The sequence below is a fragment of the Pungitius pungitius genome, chromosome 12 (genome assembly GCF_949316345.1).
Source record: "Pungitius pungitius chromosome 12, fPunPun2.1, whole genome shotgun sequence".
NCBI classification, from domain to species: domain Eukaryota; kingdom Metazoa; phylum Chordata; class Actinopteri; order Perciformes; family Gasterosteidae; genus Pungitius; species Pungitius pungitius.
In genome coordinates, this window is record NC_084911.1 from 1995194 (window position 1) to 2011137 (window position 15944).

Sequence of the window (15944 nt, forward strand, 5' to 3'; positions counted from 1 at the left end):
CGCTGTTAGCCTGAAAGCGCTGTTAGCCTGATATCGCTGTTAGCCTGAAAGCGCTGTTAGCCTGATATTGCTGTTAGCTTGATATTGCTGTTGGCTTGATAGCGCTTTTAGCCTGAAAGCGCTGTTAGCTTGATATCGCTGTTAGCCTGAAAGCACAGTTACCTTTATAGCACTGTTAGCCTGAAAGCACAGTTACCTTTATAGCGCTTTTAGCCTGAAAGCGCTGTTAGCTTGATAGCGCTTTTAGCCTGAAAGCGCTGTTAGCTTGATATCGCTGTTAGCCTGATATCGCTTCTAACCTGAAAGCACTGTTAGCTTGATAGCCGTGGCTCGGCTCAATAGCGGAGAGAGCTACGCAGAGGGTGCACTTCTTGGGTTGGCGACCGGCGAGAATAAGACAAGCAGACCGGAAATGGCGGAAAAAAATAAATTTCATGGAAGATGTTTGAGGAGAGAAACATCCGCGAGCTGGATGCTCCATAATTCAAACGAGATGGTGCAATCCATGTCACCTTGAATGCAGTTGAACTCTTCAACTTGTGGTTGAGACGAGAGGAAAGTGTCGTCAGTTTCTGCGGCAACGCAACAACATCTTGCCTGTAAGAATGTGAAAAAGGTGTGGTTTAGGGTTTGTGTTCAAACACCCATCACACCCCTCTGACAGAAGCTTAGTTTGTAAAGAACAGATTAGGCTTCGCTCCAAGGGAAAAGTGGCATGGGAAGTCAAACAAAAGGGTCGCACCAGGTCCTCACACCCGGACACGTGTCGCCGCACCCCTCAGAGAACGGTGGCTTTTCAGCCCTTTGCTTAAAGCGGCGTTCCCCAACCCGTTTTTTTGCCTCACGGAAGTTGGCAACAATGTTTGGACAATATTTTGCCGACCGGTCTTGGAGGTGTGGGGGATGAACACGACAAAATAACCAGAAGAGGGTTTTATTTATAAATAAAACCATTTTTTCAGAAAAAAGTAAAACGACATAAATAAAATGTATTCATTCTTTCTGTGGCGGGGGCCCGGTTACCAGATGGCCCCCGGACCGGTGTGCGGGTCTGCGGCCTGGTGGTTTGATACCTCTGGTTTAAAGGGCAGTCATCTCCCTTTCAACAAAGTCTCTTCTTTGCTGCCTTGGTGTACAGTATCAAGTGCCGTATTACTGAAACTGGAAAAAAAAAGAACTGTAACTCGAACCCTGACCTCGATCTAACACATCAGTCAAAACCACTAACCCCAAAAAGAATTTCCCACTTCCTCCTGAGGAAAGTTTTATGTGTCCCTGGTCCCCATTAGATTAAAAGCAAACACACACTCGTTATGTGTCACCTCTGCCACTGTTTCTGGTAAATGTGTGTGTTTCTAAGGGCAACAGCCCGTGTAGCCCCGCCCCACCTGTCACTGAAGCCTACACGGATGAATCACTGTGGTGACGATACTGTACGACAACGTGTCGCACTTCCTGTCTGTCTGGCCTATTGTCTGCCGGATTCACGGGGTGTGTTTGTCCCGCCCTCTCTATCTCTCTCGGCAGCCCCATTGACGCCCACCCCCTTCCACCCCCAAAGAGAAATGCAAGAAGTAACTCATAGCCCAGCAGGGTTAAGTTTAAATAAGTTTTATTTAAAACAATATTAAATCTGTTCTTGTATATGTGAATCATTCAAGACACACACGATATCTGCCTGGCAGACAGTAGGAGTAAGAGGAGTTGGGCCTCTACATACAGTACAATTCCATTTAATCAACATTCATGTGTGACATGTAAACATTAGAGTATTAAAGGTCTGCTACAAAAGGTCAACCCTGCCGGTTCCACAGCTCGGTGGCTTCGCCCGCCTCCAACAAGTCCACTCGGTAGAAGCTTGCGACGTCCTTCCACAATTCACTTTTAAATGTCCCCGCAAAATGTTTCCCCCGGGGAGCGGTCGCCGTGGACGACGGCGACGGCGGCTCCGACGCCATCACGGCGTCGGCGGGGCCCGTGTAGATTTCTCTTAGTGCAGCTTTTTCCAAATTCTCCTGCGGCCTCGAGACCCGAAGGCGCTCCGTTCTTGTGCAGGTGGAGTCTCTGGAGGTAACGTTCGACCAAGTCTCACGACGTGCCCAGCTGAACGCCGCCCGCGAACGTCTTTTGTGCCTCAGTTTGCAGCTTTCGGCCGCCAGGCAGGAAGACGCTTCAAGGTGTAAACACGGCGACGCCGTCTCAACCCCCGGCGAACGCCCATCCCGTTTTCCCGGTGAAAAATGCGTCCTTGAAATGAAAAATATTGCAATCCAAACTGTGAAATGGGTCATAGTTTGAAAGGGAACTCCAAAAGAAAGTCTTGGACCACGTGGGTGAGCGGCAGCGTCGCCACCTGGCTGCCGCCGCCGCACAGCTCCATGATGCGCTTCCTGCACAGCTCCTGCAGCGTCGGCTTCCATTTCCTGTACGGGAACCTCAGGCTCTTCTTGGGAGAGGAGGCGTAGTACTCCAAAAGGGCGAAGAGCGTCGGGAAGGAGCGCTCGTTGCCCGCCAGCGAGAACCTCTGCCGCTTGTAGTCGATGCGCACGCTGACCGGCCCGCTCTTGCCGTGGTAGGACAGCGTGAAGAAGACGTCCTTCTGCCGGCTGTCGCGGATGAGGAAGCTGCCCAGCGGGGCGTCCCGCAGCATGCGGTGGGCCTCCTCCACTCCCAGGGGGCCCCAGTAGAAGGCGCTGCGCTCGAGCTTGGACGCCGTCTCCGTGATGATCTTGCAGTCCTCCTTGCAGGAGAAGGTGGGGAAGTGGGTCAGATGCACCGAGGGGACGAACGCCGACCTCCGGCTCGGGTCGGCAGCGGCCTGCTGCTGAAGGTCCTCCGACTCCTTGGGGCGAGGGCTGAGAGCGGGCTCCCCGGACAGCAGGGAGGACGGGGACAACGATGATGACGAGGAGGAGGAGGCAGAGGAGGAGGAGGATGATGATGACAACGACAAGTTCTTGTCATGGCCTTCCACAGTGCTGTCGGCTACCATCCTACAGGGGAGAGCGGCCCCAGACCCTCTCCCATCTCTGACCACCACGCTGACATCCTGGGAGAGACGAGAAGGAACACGTTTAGCATCCGTTCATAAGCTCCAGTTCAGTGTACACAACGCGGACGCACAACTCTCCTCTGAGAGGAAAGAGTCAACGTGGGAGGTTAGAAAGTTTCCATGGAGTGCTGGTTAGTTCAATATGACGAGTCTGCGGTCAGCCCAAAATACAGTCAGCTGCACTGAGATCACGGTGAACACACACACACACACACACACACTTTATAAAGACGTCACTTTGACTCAAAATGACTGAAGTGCGGTGTTGTGACGGGTGGCTTGTGGTGAGCCGTAAAGCGCTGCAAGTCTGGACCCAGATGAGGTTCTGCAGGGGCCTCCTCAGCGAATATATAACTACACAGCAGCAGGCTGTTTGTTCAACTATCCTGTGTGTTATTCACCTTTGTGTTAGATCCATGTCAGTGACCTAAAAGCTACCAGTCAAAAACAACCGGCGGTTATTAACTTTTCTTTTCAGTCAAGGAAAAGATTTTAATTAAGTTTTTTTTAAATATATAACTGTTTCTCTATTTCATTTGCTGCACATTCCCCCATGAAGATTTTTTATTTTTTTCCCCTACTTCGACCATTTATGTTTCCACCTCCCGAATGACCAGAGGACGAACCGCTCGAGACTTACCGTTTCGTTTCTGACTGCAGCGCGCGCTCAACGGTCCGAAGCTCACACCCGATCTCCGTTTGTACTCCGAGCGCGTGCGTGGTGCGCGTGCGTGAGGTGCGGGACGCGTGTGCCTCGGGGACTTGCTGAGCTTGTGTGTGTGTGTTTTGTGTGCGTTGTGTGTCCTGCCGGTACGAACGCTGCGGATTTTATACTCCGCCATTGGCCCCGCCCCCCCCCTCCCTCCTGCTAGCGGGTGGCCACGCCTCCCCGTCAGCTGGTTTCCCTGGAAGCGAAAGTGAAACTGATCTCGGTTCGGATCGCTGCGCCGTCCCCTCGTTTGCGGACCACAGAAGCCTCGAAGTGAGGGAGATGATCACCTAAAACAGGACATGAACAAGAACGGGGCCCCACTGGAACAACCAGTACATATATGCACGCATGTGTAGGTGAACATCGGGTGCTTCTTTCCAGCAAATCAAGGCCCGTCGCGACGATGACGTCAGCACTGCCCGCGTGTGACTTCATGTCGCTGAAAAGGGAACATTGTGATCCCTCGGTCGAGATGGAAATCAGATGACTCGGGCCTCGAGGGAAACCGAATCATGGCGTGCGGGTCGCTTCTTCATTTGCTGTTACCGGCGGGCTCTTCCAAAGAAAAGTGTCACTTTAGAGTCCCCCCTTTCTTTTATTGTGTCGTATTAATAAAGCAGCTGCTGAGCAGCGTTCGTCTCATCCACCCTGGGCAGTGAGGCCTTCTAAGGTCCCTCCAAGCACGCAGTACCTGCCCGTCGAAAGGTCACATGCTGCATCCCCTCGTCATGAAGATCTTTTTACACACACACAGCTCAAGTACATACAAACTTGTTTTCGTGTGCTGGATGAAGCAAACTCATGTTACAAAAGAGCGAGTGAGACAAACTGAAAGTTAAGGAAAGACTGCCGGGCGTCTCTTAAAGACACAGAGACGGCTTTGTGCTCGGACCGGCACCAGCTGGACCACCAGCGCCCCCCCCCCCCCCGGGGTCAGCCCTCCTGGTTCCGCCGGGTGTAGCTGACGGCGCTGACCACGGCCTCCCGGCGGCACTGAGATCAGCCGAGCACCACCAGGGGAGGGTTTACAACGAGTCCGTCTCCAGGTGGACAGAAGGAATGTGGGCACCGCACGGTCCCTGCAAACCACATGTTTAATGCGGACGTGTGTGTGTGTGTGTCCTGCCGGGACTTTGAGAACAATTGCAGAAACCTGTAGTCAAATCTAAACAAATCTTTCTGGGAACAAGCGCGTTGAACAATACGTGAGCGATGCAAAGTGTCTGCGTGCAGAACACAGATGAGGACAGTGAGATTCGATTCGAGTAAAGCGAGAGAGAGAGAGAGAGAGAGAGAGAGAGAGAGAGAGGCCGCTCCTAATCTGTAACACACACACTCTGCATGTCTGTCTTCGATGCATTTTGTGCATTAAAGACATATTCTAAATGGTTGTGTCATACTGCACTATGTTTAGCGTGTGCACATGTGTTGCGTGTTTGTCATTTTGCACTGTGTGTGTGTGTGTGTTTGCAAGCGTGCGCGTACCTGGTGAGTTTCATTTCTATGAAACAGGGAGAGAAGTAAGAGACTGAAACATATGCGTCTAATCACGGAGCCATGATGACACTGTGTGTGTCTGTGTGTGTGTGTGTGTGTTCAATAGAAAATACACACTACTAAGTTAATCTGGGACCATTTTAATCTGTTGCTGTAGCCTCGTAGATGTATTAAAGCTCTTTGTGACCCCCGGGGGCCCCTTGGATGACCGATGCGGGGGGGGGGGGGGGGGGGGATGCGATGCTCGTGGCCCTGCAGGGGGCCTCGTGTTGCACCGCGTCGTGCTGTAAAGGCCGCACTGCAACGCCAAGGAACACGATGTTTGGGTTCCTGCGATCTGCTGAGAAAAAAATTCTGTTTTACGTTATCATACATTCATTCTTCAGCGTGCAAAACGTTTTCTACATTGAATAATGAACAGGTGTGTGTGTGTGTGTGTATGTGTGTCTCCACTTTCATTTAGCTTTACTTTCATTTGCAACCAGTGATAAAGGTTTACAGGTGAGAATTGTTAACTGTACGTTGGGCATGAAAGGCACTTACAGGAAACACACTTAAATGTTATGGGAGCAGCTCCTGGTGCACTAAACCAACAGCCGACTCACAAGAAGCCCTTTTATTGCTGGCTTAATGTGTGCGTGTTCTACGGTTTCATTTTGTAACATTTACTTTGAATGATTACGTCTTCTGGTGTTCTGGGAGATTGTGTGTTTTTACGTGTTTTCTCTGATTTAATTTTCTCTGTAATCTTTTGTGAAAAAGAACCTAAAATAGTCAATGATTAGACCTCGGGGGGGGGGTGTTGTGTGGCTCCGAGGAGGTTCCAGTCGTTCCCGTCGGGTCGAAGGGATGAAAGTGGAAGCAGAGCTGCAGGGAAACGAGAAGCTGCGTTTCACTGAAGCCTTCCTGATTATTGTAAGGGAGGTTCTCCAAACGTTTACTTTCTCATTCGCAGGGAAGCACAGAGAAATAAACTCCTATCTGTTGCGCCATCGTAAAATCGCAGTGACATGATTAGGGGACGGATTCTGCTAATTGTGAAAGCAGGAAGTTTTCCTTGAAGTTTGTAAACAAGAAGCGCTGCAGCCGTTTCCCGTTTCACGTAAACTGGCTCGTTTCCTCTTAAAATAATTCTCCATCTGTCATTTGGTCTCACAAAAGCACAACGTCTCCCCGACCAAGTGATCCAGCTGCAGTGAGCACATGAGCAGATGCACTTGAGAAACCAGTCTCGCAGGAACAAAGCTTCAAATTCAAGGAATTGATTTTTTTTTTCCCAATAATGAGCAGAAGACTTTCCCCTTCCTGGTTCCTTTCCTGGTTCCTTTCCTGGTTCCTTCCCAGGCTGAATGGTCGTCTGTTGGCTGAATAGTTAATACAAGAATGTCGATTGGTCTCCATGTTTGGAGCACTTTGCTTATATAAATATTATGTTTTCTAAATAGTGAACCACTCTGGGCTTAAGATCTGAACTCATGAGAAAGGAGGGGAAATGTCAAGCTGAGAGACGTCCCTCTTGTCTCCGTTATAAAGTGACGGTGTGTCGCTTTAGATGAATCTTCTCATCTCACAAACATCTGTGGAGTTTCTCGCCCCGTTGACTTTGTTTCTCTGACAAAAAAGAATTTTTTCACCCATTTTCAGAGTGAGGTTGTAACCTGGAAAGTAGCACGATCTCAGTAAACTACACCTCAGGCTGACTGGGATGACTGCGCACGTGAACAATGTGAAGAATGAATAGTGACGCAACCCTCGGCAGTCGCGCTGTTCACGAAAGCGTGAGATGACCTCCGTGGACCAGTCTGAGTCACGTTTAGTGGCGCCGGGCCCACTGCCGCTAACCGGGCCACCAAGTTGTTGCCGCAACAACCGTCTGCTGAGGTGTGTTTGTGTGTTCGAGTTTCCTCGAGCAGCCCTCAGCCCCCCTCCCCCCCCCCTCCCTCCCTCCTTCTCCCAGTACCGCCGCCATGTGTGACGTGGGCCCTGTTTCAGAGGTCAATCCTTCACGCCGTTTGAGCCGGTCTGAGGCCCCAAACTAGCGCGACCCCCCCCTCCCCTCTGCTGACGCAAAGGACATCGGATCCGGGGTTGGAGGGGGGGGGGGGGGGTGGATCAGATCGAAACTGAAACCCTCTGAGTTTAACGCTCTCCAGACAGGCTGTCAGGCTTCTATGGAAGCAGCTGATGAAGCTGTTGCTTCTACACACACACACACAAACACACACACACACAAGGATTTTATTGCCGCTTTTATTGTTGTGTAATTGTATACCCGTGCCTGCCGTGTGTGTGCATGTGTGTCTGCACGTGTGTGTGCACGTGTGTGTGTGTGTCCCGGCTTGTGCATGAACTATAAATAGCTTTTCTTTTATCGGGTGGACACGCTGCGATTAGAAATGGACCATTTCTGAGAACCTCAAAATGAAAGCGTTGCTTCTCGTCGGCGCCATGGCAACGGGTGATGTGGCCCGGGCTCCACCCCCCCCCCTCCCCCGCTGTGGCGCGGATGCAGAATGAACCGATCCGACTGAGGGCTTCTCCGAGGACTCCGCTCGAAAAAAAAAAGACTTCCACGGAAAAAACGGAATCGACACAGAGGGCGTTTAGTGAGAAGTGTGAAAGAGCCGCGACGAGAAGGCTGAACGTCAGCGTTCTTGGAAAGGTTTCCATGGAACCGCCGTTTAGAGGAAGCACTTAAGAGGAGGCTCGTAGGAAGGAGCTGCTGATTGCCGCGCTGGGCGCCGCACCCCGCCGTGTCAACGCCAATCACCACAATTAATGGGGTAACAACACGTGAGGCGGATGGACAAAGAGGCCGAGGCCCGTCGGGGGTCACGGGCCCCACACCGCGCACACTCACGGTTCCACACACACACACACACACACACACACACAAGGTCCCGAGCATGCAATCTTCTTAGATGACTCAACCTGGGAGGGTTCCGTCTGTAATTTACTGCGGGCGAGAGGGAGGGAGAGAGAGAGGGAGAGAGACCATTGTTTAGTTCTTTCAGGTAGAAACACGAAGCCGTCCTGCGGCCTGCGAGCGAGCTGCGAGTAGGAGGCCGTGTGATTTCAGCTGGATTGTGCGCTGGCTGCGGCGGGCTGGAGGGGAAGGAGGGAGGGAGGGAGGGAGGGAGGGGGAGGGGGGCACCAGAGGGGCCTTCATTCGTTTGAGAAGAAGCGTTTGTTCTCAAGATGACTTGTGCGTCTACTGGGGCCAACTCTCCTGCCCCCAGATGAACCTCCGATGGAAACCATGTGACGCAAAAAATGAAAAACCACAATGCATTGTTTGTTTGTTTGTTTGTTTAAAAAAAAAAATCAGTATTCTGGTAAACAGCAACAATATAATTCTCTGCACAGATAATGTGAATTCGTGGAAACAACCTCATCCACATGCTGACCTTTGGACGCGTTATCTCTCGCGGTGATGTTTTGCGCTCTACGGCGACCACATCTGGGCTCCGCCCCTCCTCTGGAGCCTCAGAACCAACAGTTTACAGGAACACGCGCACATTACCGTACACAACAATCGTCAATCTGATCTTTCCACTAAACGCTCTCTCAGTCATAAACCTACCTATTGATAGGGACACACACACACACACACACACACAAACCCACACTTGAAACACACTGCACCCACCGACACCCACACACTGCAGCTCTGTGGTCGACCCCCTTTTTTTTTTTTTTTTTTAAACATTGACTCAGTTTTATGAAGTCACGTGATCTTCTTTCAACTCGGAGGCCCTTGATGTGATGCCACCACAACCCAGAGGAGCGCACGAGGGAGGGTGCGCGCAGTGGTGCACCTACACCATGACCTCTCACACGCACACGCGCGCGCCGGCAGGTTTTCAGGTCGCTCGCAGCGTCGCAGGTGGACGTGTTTCTGTGAAAGTGATGAAAACGCGGTCTGCCGGTGGTCAAGTGCTTGATGCCGACGCCGTGTGTGAGCGTGCGTGCGTCCGTGCCCGCGTGTGTCTGTGTGTCTGTGTGTGTGTGTGTGTGTGTGTGAAGCCACTGAAAGAGGGAAGTGGGACTTCTCTATGATATTTAAGCATTTCAGAAGAAGAGGATCTATGAAAGCCATTTACAGTAATTAACGCTCTGACTTGGAAACGTTGACAGTGACTCAAAGGCCTATCAAGCGAGAGGAGGAGGAGGTGGAGGAGGAGGAGGGGCGAGGGGGGCGATAAGGCACTGGGACCCGGACCCGACCCCCGGGGGTCACGAACCCAGGGGTTGCAGGAGGTTAAGCTGGAGGAGAATGGATGGATGTGCTCGTCTCTGAGGAGGATGGAGGCAAGCTGCCAACGACCAAAAATGAATAAATAAAGATATTGAACTTTGTACTTTGTTTTTGCAAAGCCGGTTCAAGTGGTCGACGGACATCTACACGCCCCCGTCTCGGCACAGATGTTAGCGGCTGGACTCTGTCCAGCTGCGTTGGTGTAGTGAGGGGACGCCCGGGGTTTTCCCCCCTCGGATGAATTTGCTGAAAGATGGAAGAAAGAAAAAAGAACGGCAGGAAATGTTTGTTTCTTGCTGAGAGAAACATGAGAATATTTTTTTAGCCTGGGTCACTAACTTAAACTTTAAAGCAACGTTGAATCTGTTCAAAAGGAGGAAGTGGAATATGAGCGAGGGGATCCCAGTTGCCAGGCAACGAGCGGATTAAGTTACCGGTTAGGGCCCAGAAATGGTCCGGCACGTGGGAACCAGGTGTCATTCAGTTTCATAAAGTAGAAAAAAAAGGCAATGGAAATGACCTTTAACAAAACAAATGATTAAATAAATGATTAAAGCATTTCTGATGAAAATGATTAACACCGTCCAATCGTTTTTTGTTCTCATTGAAGCCGAAGGTGTCAGCTGTTGAATCTGGCCTTTCAAAGGGCATTATGCTTGTTATTATTGCACACACACAAAAGTTCACCTACCCAGTGGGAGCGGCACCTCCCACCAGTCACACAAGGTGAGTCTGGGTGGAGGAAATTGAAACGTGTAACCGTTGTATTTAATATTCACTGTTCCTTTGAAACAGGAGGCTCGTTGCCAGCAGATTGGGTGGAGCTCCTTTGAGAAGTATCCCATGAAAGAGCACTCCCGGTTTGAATGAAAATGTTAAAGAACAGGCCTCCCGGAGCTAACGTATTAAAGGGTTATCAGTGAATAATTGTGGAATTATTTTGATAATTAAGTAAATATATTAGACACCTTGACAAAATGCTTCAACGCACTTAAACATGAATGCAGACGCAACAAGTACGCAGCTCTCGCGCCCTCTAGTGGTGACAAAATAACAATACACCATTTTTATATGCTGTTTTATGCTTTCAATGATGAAATAAATTCATAAACTAAAATACAAACAACCCTATGCATTTCTAACACATATTAATGAAATCAAAAAAGTGCTTGATGACCAAATTAAATAAAAATTGGGACAAAATTCTGAAAACTGAACAAAAAAAACCTTACGCAAGGGACAAGATTGCGTAAGGTTTTACGTTACATGGTTACGTGAGTAAAGGTGGTAAAAGGTAGAAAAAGTTCCAGTCAGGTGACTACATGTGGCCACTAGGGTGCACTGCTTTGTCACAGAGAGAGAGAGAGAGAGGGGGGGGGGTCATAATAAGGTTCTGTGTGGGTGTGTTTTGCTGGATGAGAGATGTAGAATTTTCTAAATGTTCATTTCCCTCCGTCTCTCTCTCTCGAGGCGAGGAACCTAAACGTTCCCAAAGAACCTCCAGCAGCTCGTCCTTGAGACACCTGCCATCGATTCCACCCTCACGGAGACCACTGTTGTGTAAGCAAAAGTCCTGCAATGACTCATCACGGGACTTTTGCCAATGTTTCATGTTTTTTAAAAAACATGTTTGTATTTAATTCAACACTGTCGCCCCGTGTGTCATGTTTGTGCGTCTCTGTGTGTGTGTGTGTGTGTGTCTCCTGCCCTCAAGCAGCACCTGGTTTGATGAACAGCAGGAGCTCCAGAGACGAGCCGTGGACTGGAACGTTCCTTTGATAAAACATTGGAAAATATTATCATGTCAGCACCCAAAGAGGTAATGCTGGTCCCTGTAGTGGAGCTGTGTCTCTTGCTGCTGCCACACACACACACACACACACACACACACACAGAGAGATTTACTTATCATTTAAAAAGTGCCCAAGTGCTAAATATCGCAGGTTGCCTTGCTTTATAAAATACACAATATAAGCCATTAAATTCCAGAGCAAACACCAACTCATCGTTGACAGCTGCGCAAACAACATTATTAAAACAGCAAGGTCTCCAGTTGTGTTTATAAAGCCGGAGCCTGATGTTCACCAGCCACACCGCTCTCGCCTCCTGCCCCTCGCGGGTTGACATTTTGGCTCCCCCACCCCCCCCCCCCCCGAAAGAGGAGCTGCCATTTTTCTTTTTCTGCTTCCTTGTAGGCAGCTCCCATGTCTCTTGGAGGTCACAGAAATCCTCACCAGCAACAATCTCAACAACCAGCACAGAGAGCAAGACTGGGCGTCTTTTACCATTAAATAGCCGACCTGTAAGATGCACAAACTGAAGTTCAGAAGTGGCCGTCCAGCCGGCCAGGTCTACAAGGTCCAAGGGTGGGGGGGGGGGGGGGGGGGGGCTTCGTGTTAGAAAACATATTTAACACCAACACAACATGCACCCAAACATACAGTGTGCAGCACAAGACCAGAGGGGGACTGAGGCCATGACGGCAGGTGCTTTTTAAGGCTCCGACCCCAAAGGCCACCACACACGGCAGGCCCTGGGGGGGGGGGCGACGGCGAAGGGCTGCCGATGCCCTGCTGGTTAAAAGGTCTGCACCCCTCTGTCCCTTAATAAAAGCAACGATGTCGTCTGCATTGGAGGATGACACCATGCCAACTGAACCCACAACTAAAGGGAAAACCACATTAAATCAATATATACAACTAAGGGACTCACTCAGTGACCCGCTCACACACACTCACACACACTCACTCCCAGCATGCACCGAGAGAGCGAGAGAGAGAAGGAGGCGGGGGGGGATAGTGTCAATAGAGTCATACAAAAGTTATATAAGTGAGGTGATTGTAGTGTGGGATTGGTGCATTCCTGCTTTTGGCTACACGTATACCTGTGTGTGTGTGCACGTGTGTGTGTGCACGTGTGTGTGTGTGTGTGTGTGCACGTGTGTGTGTGTGCACGTGTGTGTGTGTGTGTGTGTGTGTGTGGGCTGTGCAACACAGCAGGACGATCCCTCCACAGAGCGGCTGGTATCTGCCACAAAGAGTGTGTGGGAGTAGGTAGTATTGTGTGTGTGTGTGTGTGTGTGTGTGTGTGTGTGTGTGTGTACATTTCTGTTTTCTTTTTGACTAGAAACAGACGCAGAGATGAAATGTTTCGACTGAAGGTAAAAAAACAACACAACTCAATTCAGCAATGTTGTGGTGTGTGTGTGTGTGTGTGTGTGTGTGTGAGGGAATGTGCGTCAGAGCAGGTTCTGTGTTGTAGTCACTGGATGACGGAGGACACAACAGGTTTATGTAACCCCCCCCCTCCCCAGGAAAAAGATGAGAAAAAAGACCATTGCGATCGGAGAAGAAATATGAGGACTATGAGATGGGGGCGGCGGGATGGGGGGGGGGGGTGGGGGGGAGGGGCTTGTGAAGGATTGAATACACAATGCTAATTAGTACAATAATAAAGTGAGCTATGACCTGCAGGCTGCCATTAAGCCAATCAATATGTTCATAGTGCATCACATGACGGGAGGCTTCAACTGGCTCATGAAACAACACCCTCCTCACTTTATTCTTATTTAAAGAACCCTTCAAACAGAGTTAGGTTTCTTATACTCTCTAATTAATGGAGTGACCTTTGACCCTTGACTATAACATCTTCACAAAAGTAACCTTTTTTTTTTTAACCTGGTTTGATCCAACTGCAAACTGAGAAGTGATGGTTCAAGGTGTCACAGTGCGCACACACACACACACACACACACACACACACACACACACACAGGCCCTCACAGCCTCCTGACGCCTGGTTGCGGTCGGTGAAATCTACAGTAACCCTTTTATTGACGAGGCCGTGCTACACACACAGTTATCTGTGCTGCAGCTAAATCAATCTCATCGAGGTCATCGTGGCTGAGGACCACTGTGTGTGTGCGTGTGTGTGGGACGGAGGGGTTGTGGGACAGGTGGGACGCACGGCACCACGGTGTCACTCGTTCATGCATCTCGAGAGGACTTGGCGGGGCGTGAAGTTGGTCCAGAAGATGATCCTCTGAAATCCTCTTGAGAGCAAAAGTCTCAAGATGAGTCAGAACTCAGCAGCTGTGCTCGCGTCTCGATGGCAGCAGGTCCCCCCCCTCCCCCCCCACCCCCCCAAACGGTAGGTTTCTCTTTTTGGGAACCAGCGCTTCCATTTCAAATACTGAGCGTCATGCGACGTGTTTGCTGTTGGCTGCAGATTTCTGATGTACCAGCTGATGTTTATTCTGCTGTTTGCACAGATACTGCCGTAAACTCGCTTCGGATTAAAGTGGATTTTAAAATGGAACCAGCACCCGTATAGAGGTGGTAAATATATATACTGGATAATATGATGCAACACACACATTCTGTGCTGTTCACACTAACATAATTGGTTGCTTTACTTTATCTACGCAAAACAGATCAATGGACACGTGGAACTACTGGACCCTCACACAATCTCCTATAGAAGTCACGTTGGATCAGTTCCCTCAACTCACATCTCACTGACATGGCGTCGTGCGAGCTGAAAGGTTCATGTTGTTATTGTAAATCAACACTCAAATATATATATATATATATTTGTATAAACGTGGTCTCGATCACCTCCCATCGCTGTGGGCTGGGAGCTCTTTGAGTGTTGATCTATAGCAGGACTCAGGAACATGTATTGCACAGTGAGACAGGGTTATATATGAAGGTTCATATTTCATCTCCTTGGGTTATCCAGAAAAAATATAATTATATATAATTAGTATTATTATTATTACTATGGATATATATATATATATATAATTATATAATATATAATAATTATAATAATTAATATTATAGTCAATATATATTATATTTATATATTATATATAACAGCTTTGAGAATGCTTTTTATTATATAAGCTATATCATTTATTAGATTTAGGGTTTAGATTTTATACTTAGTAGCATTCAAATGAACAGTGAGTGAGGAAGAGGCGCGTCTCCACCCCCCCCCCCCCCCCTCCGCCCTCCCCCTCCTCCCTCGCTGTGGTCGCGGCTGTGCGCGCTCAGAGGAGAAGGAGGAAGCGCAGAGCGAGGAGCGCAGCTCGTCCACTCAGCCGAGATACAACCACAGCCACAACAACTGAAAACCCCCAAAACAAACTACTCCCCCCCCCCCCATCCACACGCACACCCCCGTCCCTCCCCCCTCCCCCCCCCTCCTCCTCCTCCCCCCCCCCCCCCCCCCCCCACCTCCTCTGACAGCGCGCGCCGGAGCGGACACCTTTGCGCCAGGTGGAGCGGAGACGCGGCGGACCCACGACCGGTGGAATGGCGGACTCGGACGCGGCGCCGGCGGCGGCGGGCAACGGCAGCGACGGGGAGGACGGACCCAGCGAGCCCATGCGGGGCTTCGCGCGCCAGGGAGCCCTGCGCCAGAAGAACGTGCACGAGGTGAAGGACCACAAATTCATCGCGCGCTTCTTCAAGCAGCCCACCTTCTGCAGCCACTGCACCGACTTCATCTGGTGAGAGAGCGCACGCACGCACGGACACACACACACACACACACACACAGAGGGACACGCACATGGGGGGGTCGTCAGAGCACGTCAGAGTTGAATTGATTCATGATTGAAATGAGAAAAAGTAGGGGAGGGATACTGACGCGATAAAGACAAAATGGCTGTGTGGTGTTTGAGAGTTACATCACTAAGTTCTAAAGAAAGTGTGTGTGGGGGGGGGGCTGCACAGACCCCTCCAAACTAACATCGATTTGAGTCCCAGCCCTGCTTGTTAGTGGGTACAGGGGGGGGGGGGGGGGGGGCGGGGTAAGAAGGAGCTGCTGCAGACCCCGATGTGAGAGGAGGAACTGAGAGGAGCTGAGACAAAATGAAACAACTACAGTTCAGCACACTTTATTCTTCATTTCTTCCTCTTCCAAGTCACCTGTGCTGACTGCACCATGCACTCAGCACCCCCCCCCCCCCCCCTCAAGCTCCATCATGCAGCTCCCCCCCCCCCAGGGACTTTGCTCTGGTTGTTAAATTAGGTTCCCGTAGTTTGGCCTAATTTGTCACGTGTATCATTATCTGCTCTGTGCACTATTCCCAAAATGGGCATTATTTAACTCCAGAGATGGGCCTGTTAATTTGTGAATGGCTAAAACGATTTGACCTAAAATCCTGTGTGTGTGGTTGTGTGTGTGAGTGTGTGTGTGTTCCTGGCTGTGTACCAGAGGAGCACCGTGCAACCTGCGCAATTGACCTGTTGATCAAACCTCTCCGTCGCTATCTGGGTCAATAAGCTTTAATGAAGAGACCAACGAGTGATTTCACACCTCTAGAGATGATCTATTTGTAGACATGAACATGAGCAGAGCCTGCGTGCGCGTGTGTGTATGTGTGTGTGCAGTGCGCGTGCACCTGCACCTGCAGG

General features: G+C 50.1%; 1 protein-coding gene across 1 annotated transcript; it reads right to left on the bottom strand.

Annotated features, from left to right (window-relative positions):
* Positions 1-2143: 2143 nt before the first annotated feature.
* On the bottom strand, positions 2144-3849 carry socs1a (suppressor of cytokine signaling 1a). The gene is made up of 2 exons (XM_037475518.2): positions 3693-3849; positions 2144-3049 (listed from the first exon to the last, which is right to left on the bottom strand). The coding sequence occupies exon 2, from the start codon at positions 2990-2992 to the stop codon at positions 2288-2290; it is 705 nt and encodes a 234-aa protein (XP_037331415.2). The 5' UTR covers positions 2993-3049; positions 3693-3849; the 3' UTR covers positions 2144-2287.
* Positions 3850-15944: the final 12095 nt, after the last annotated feature.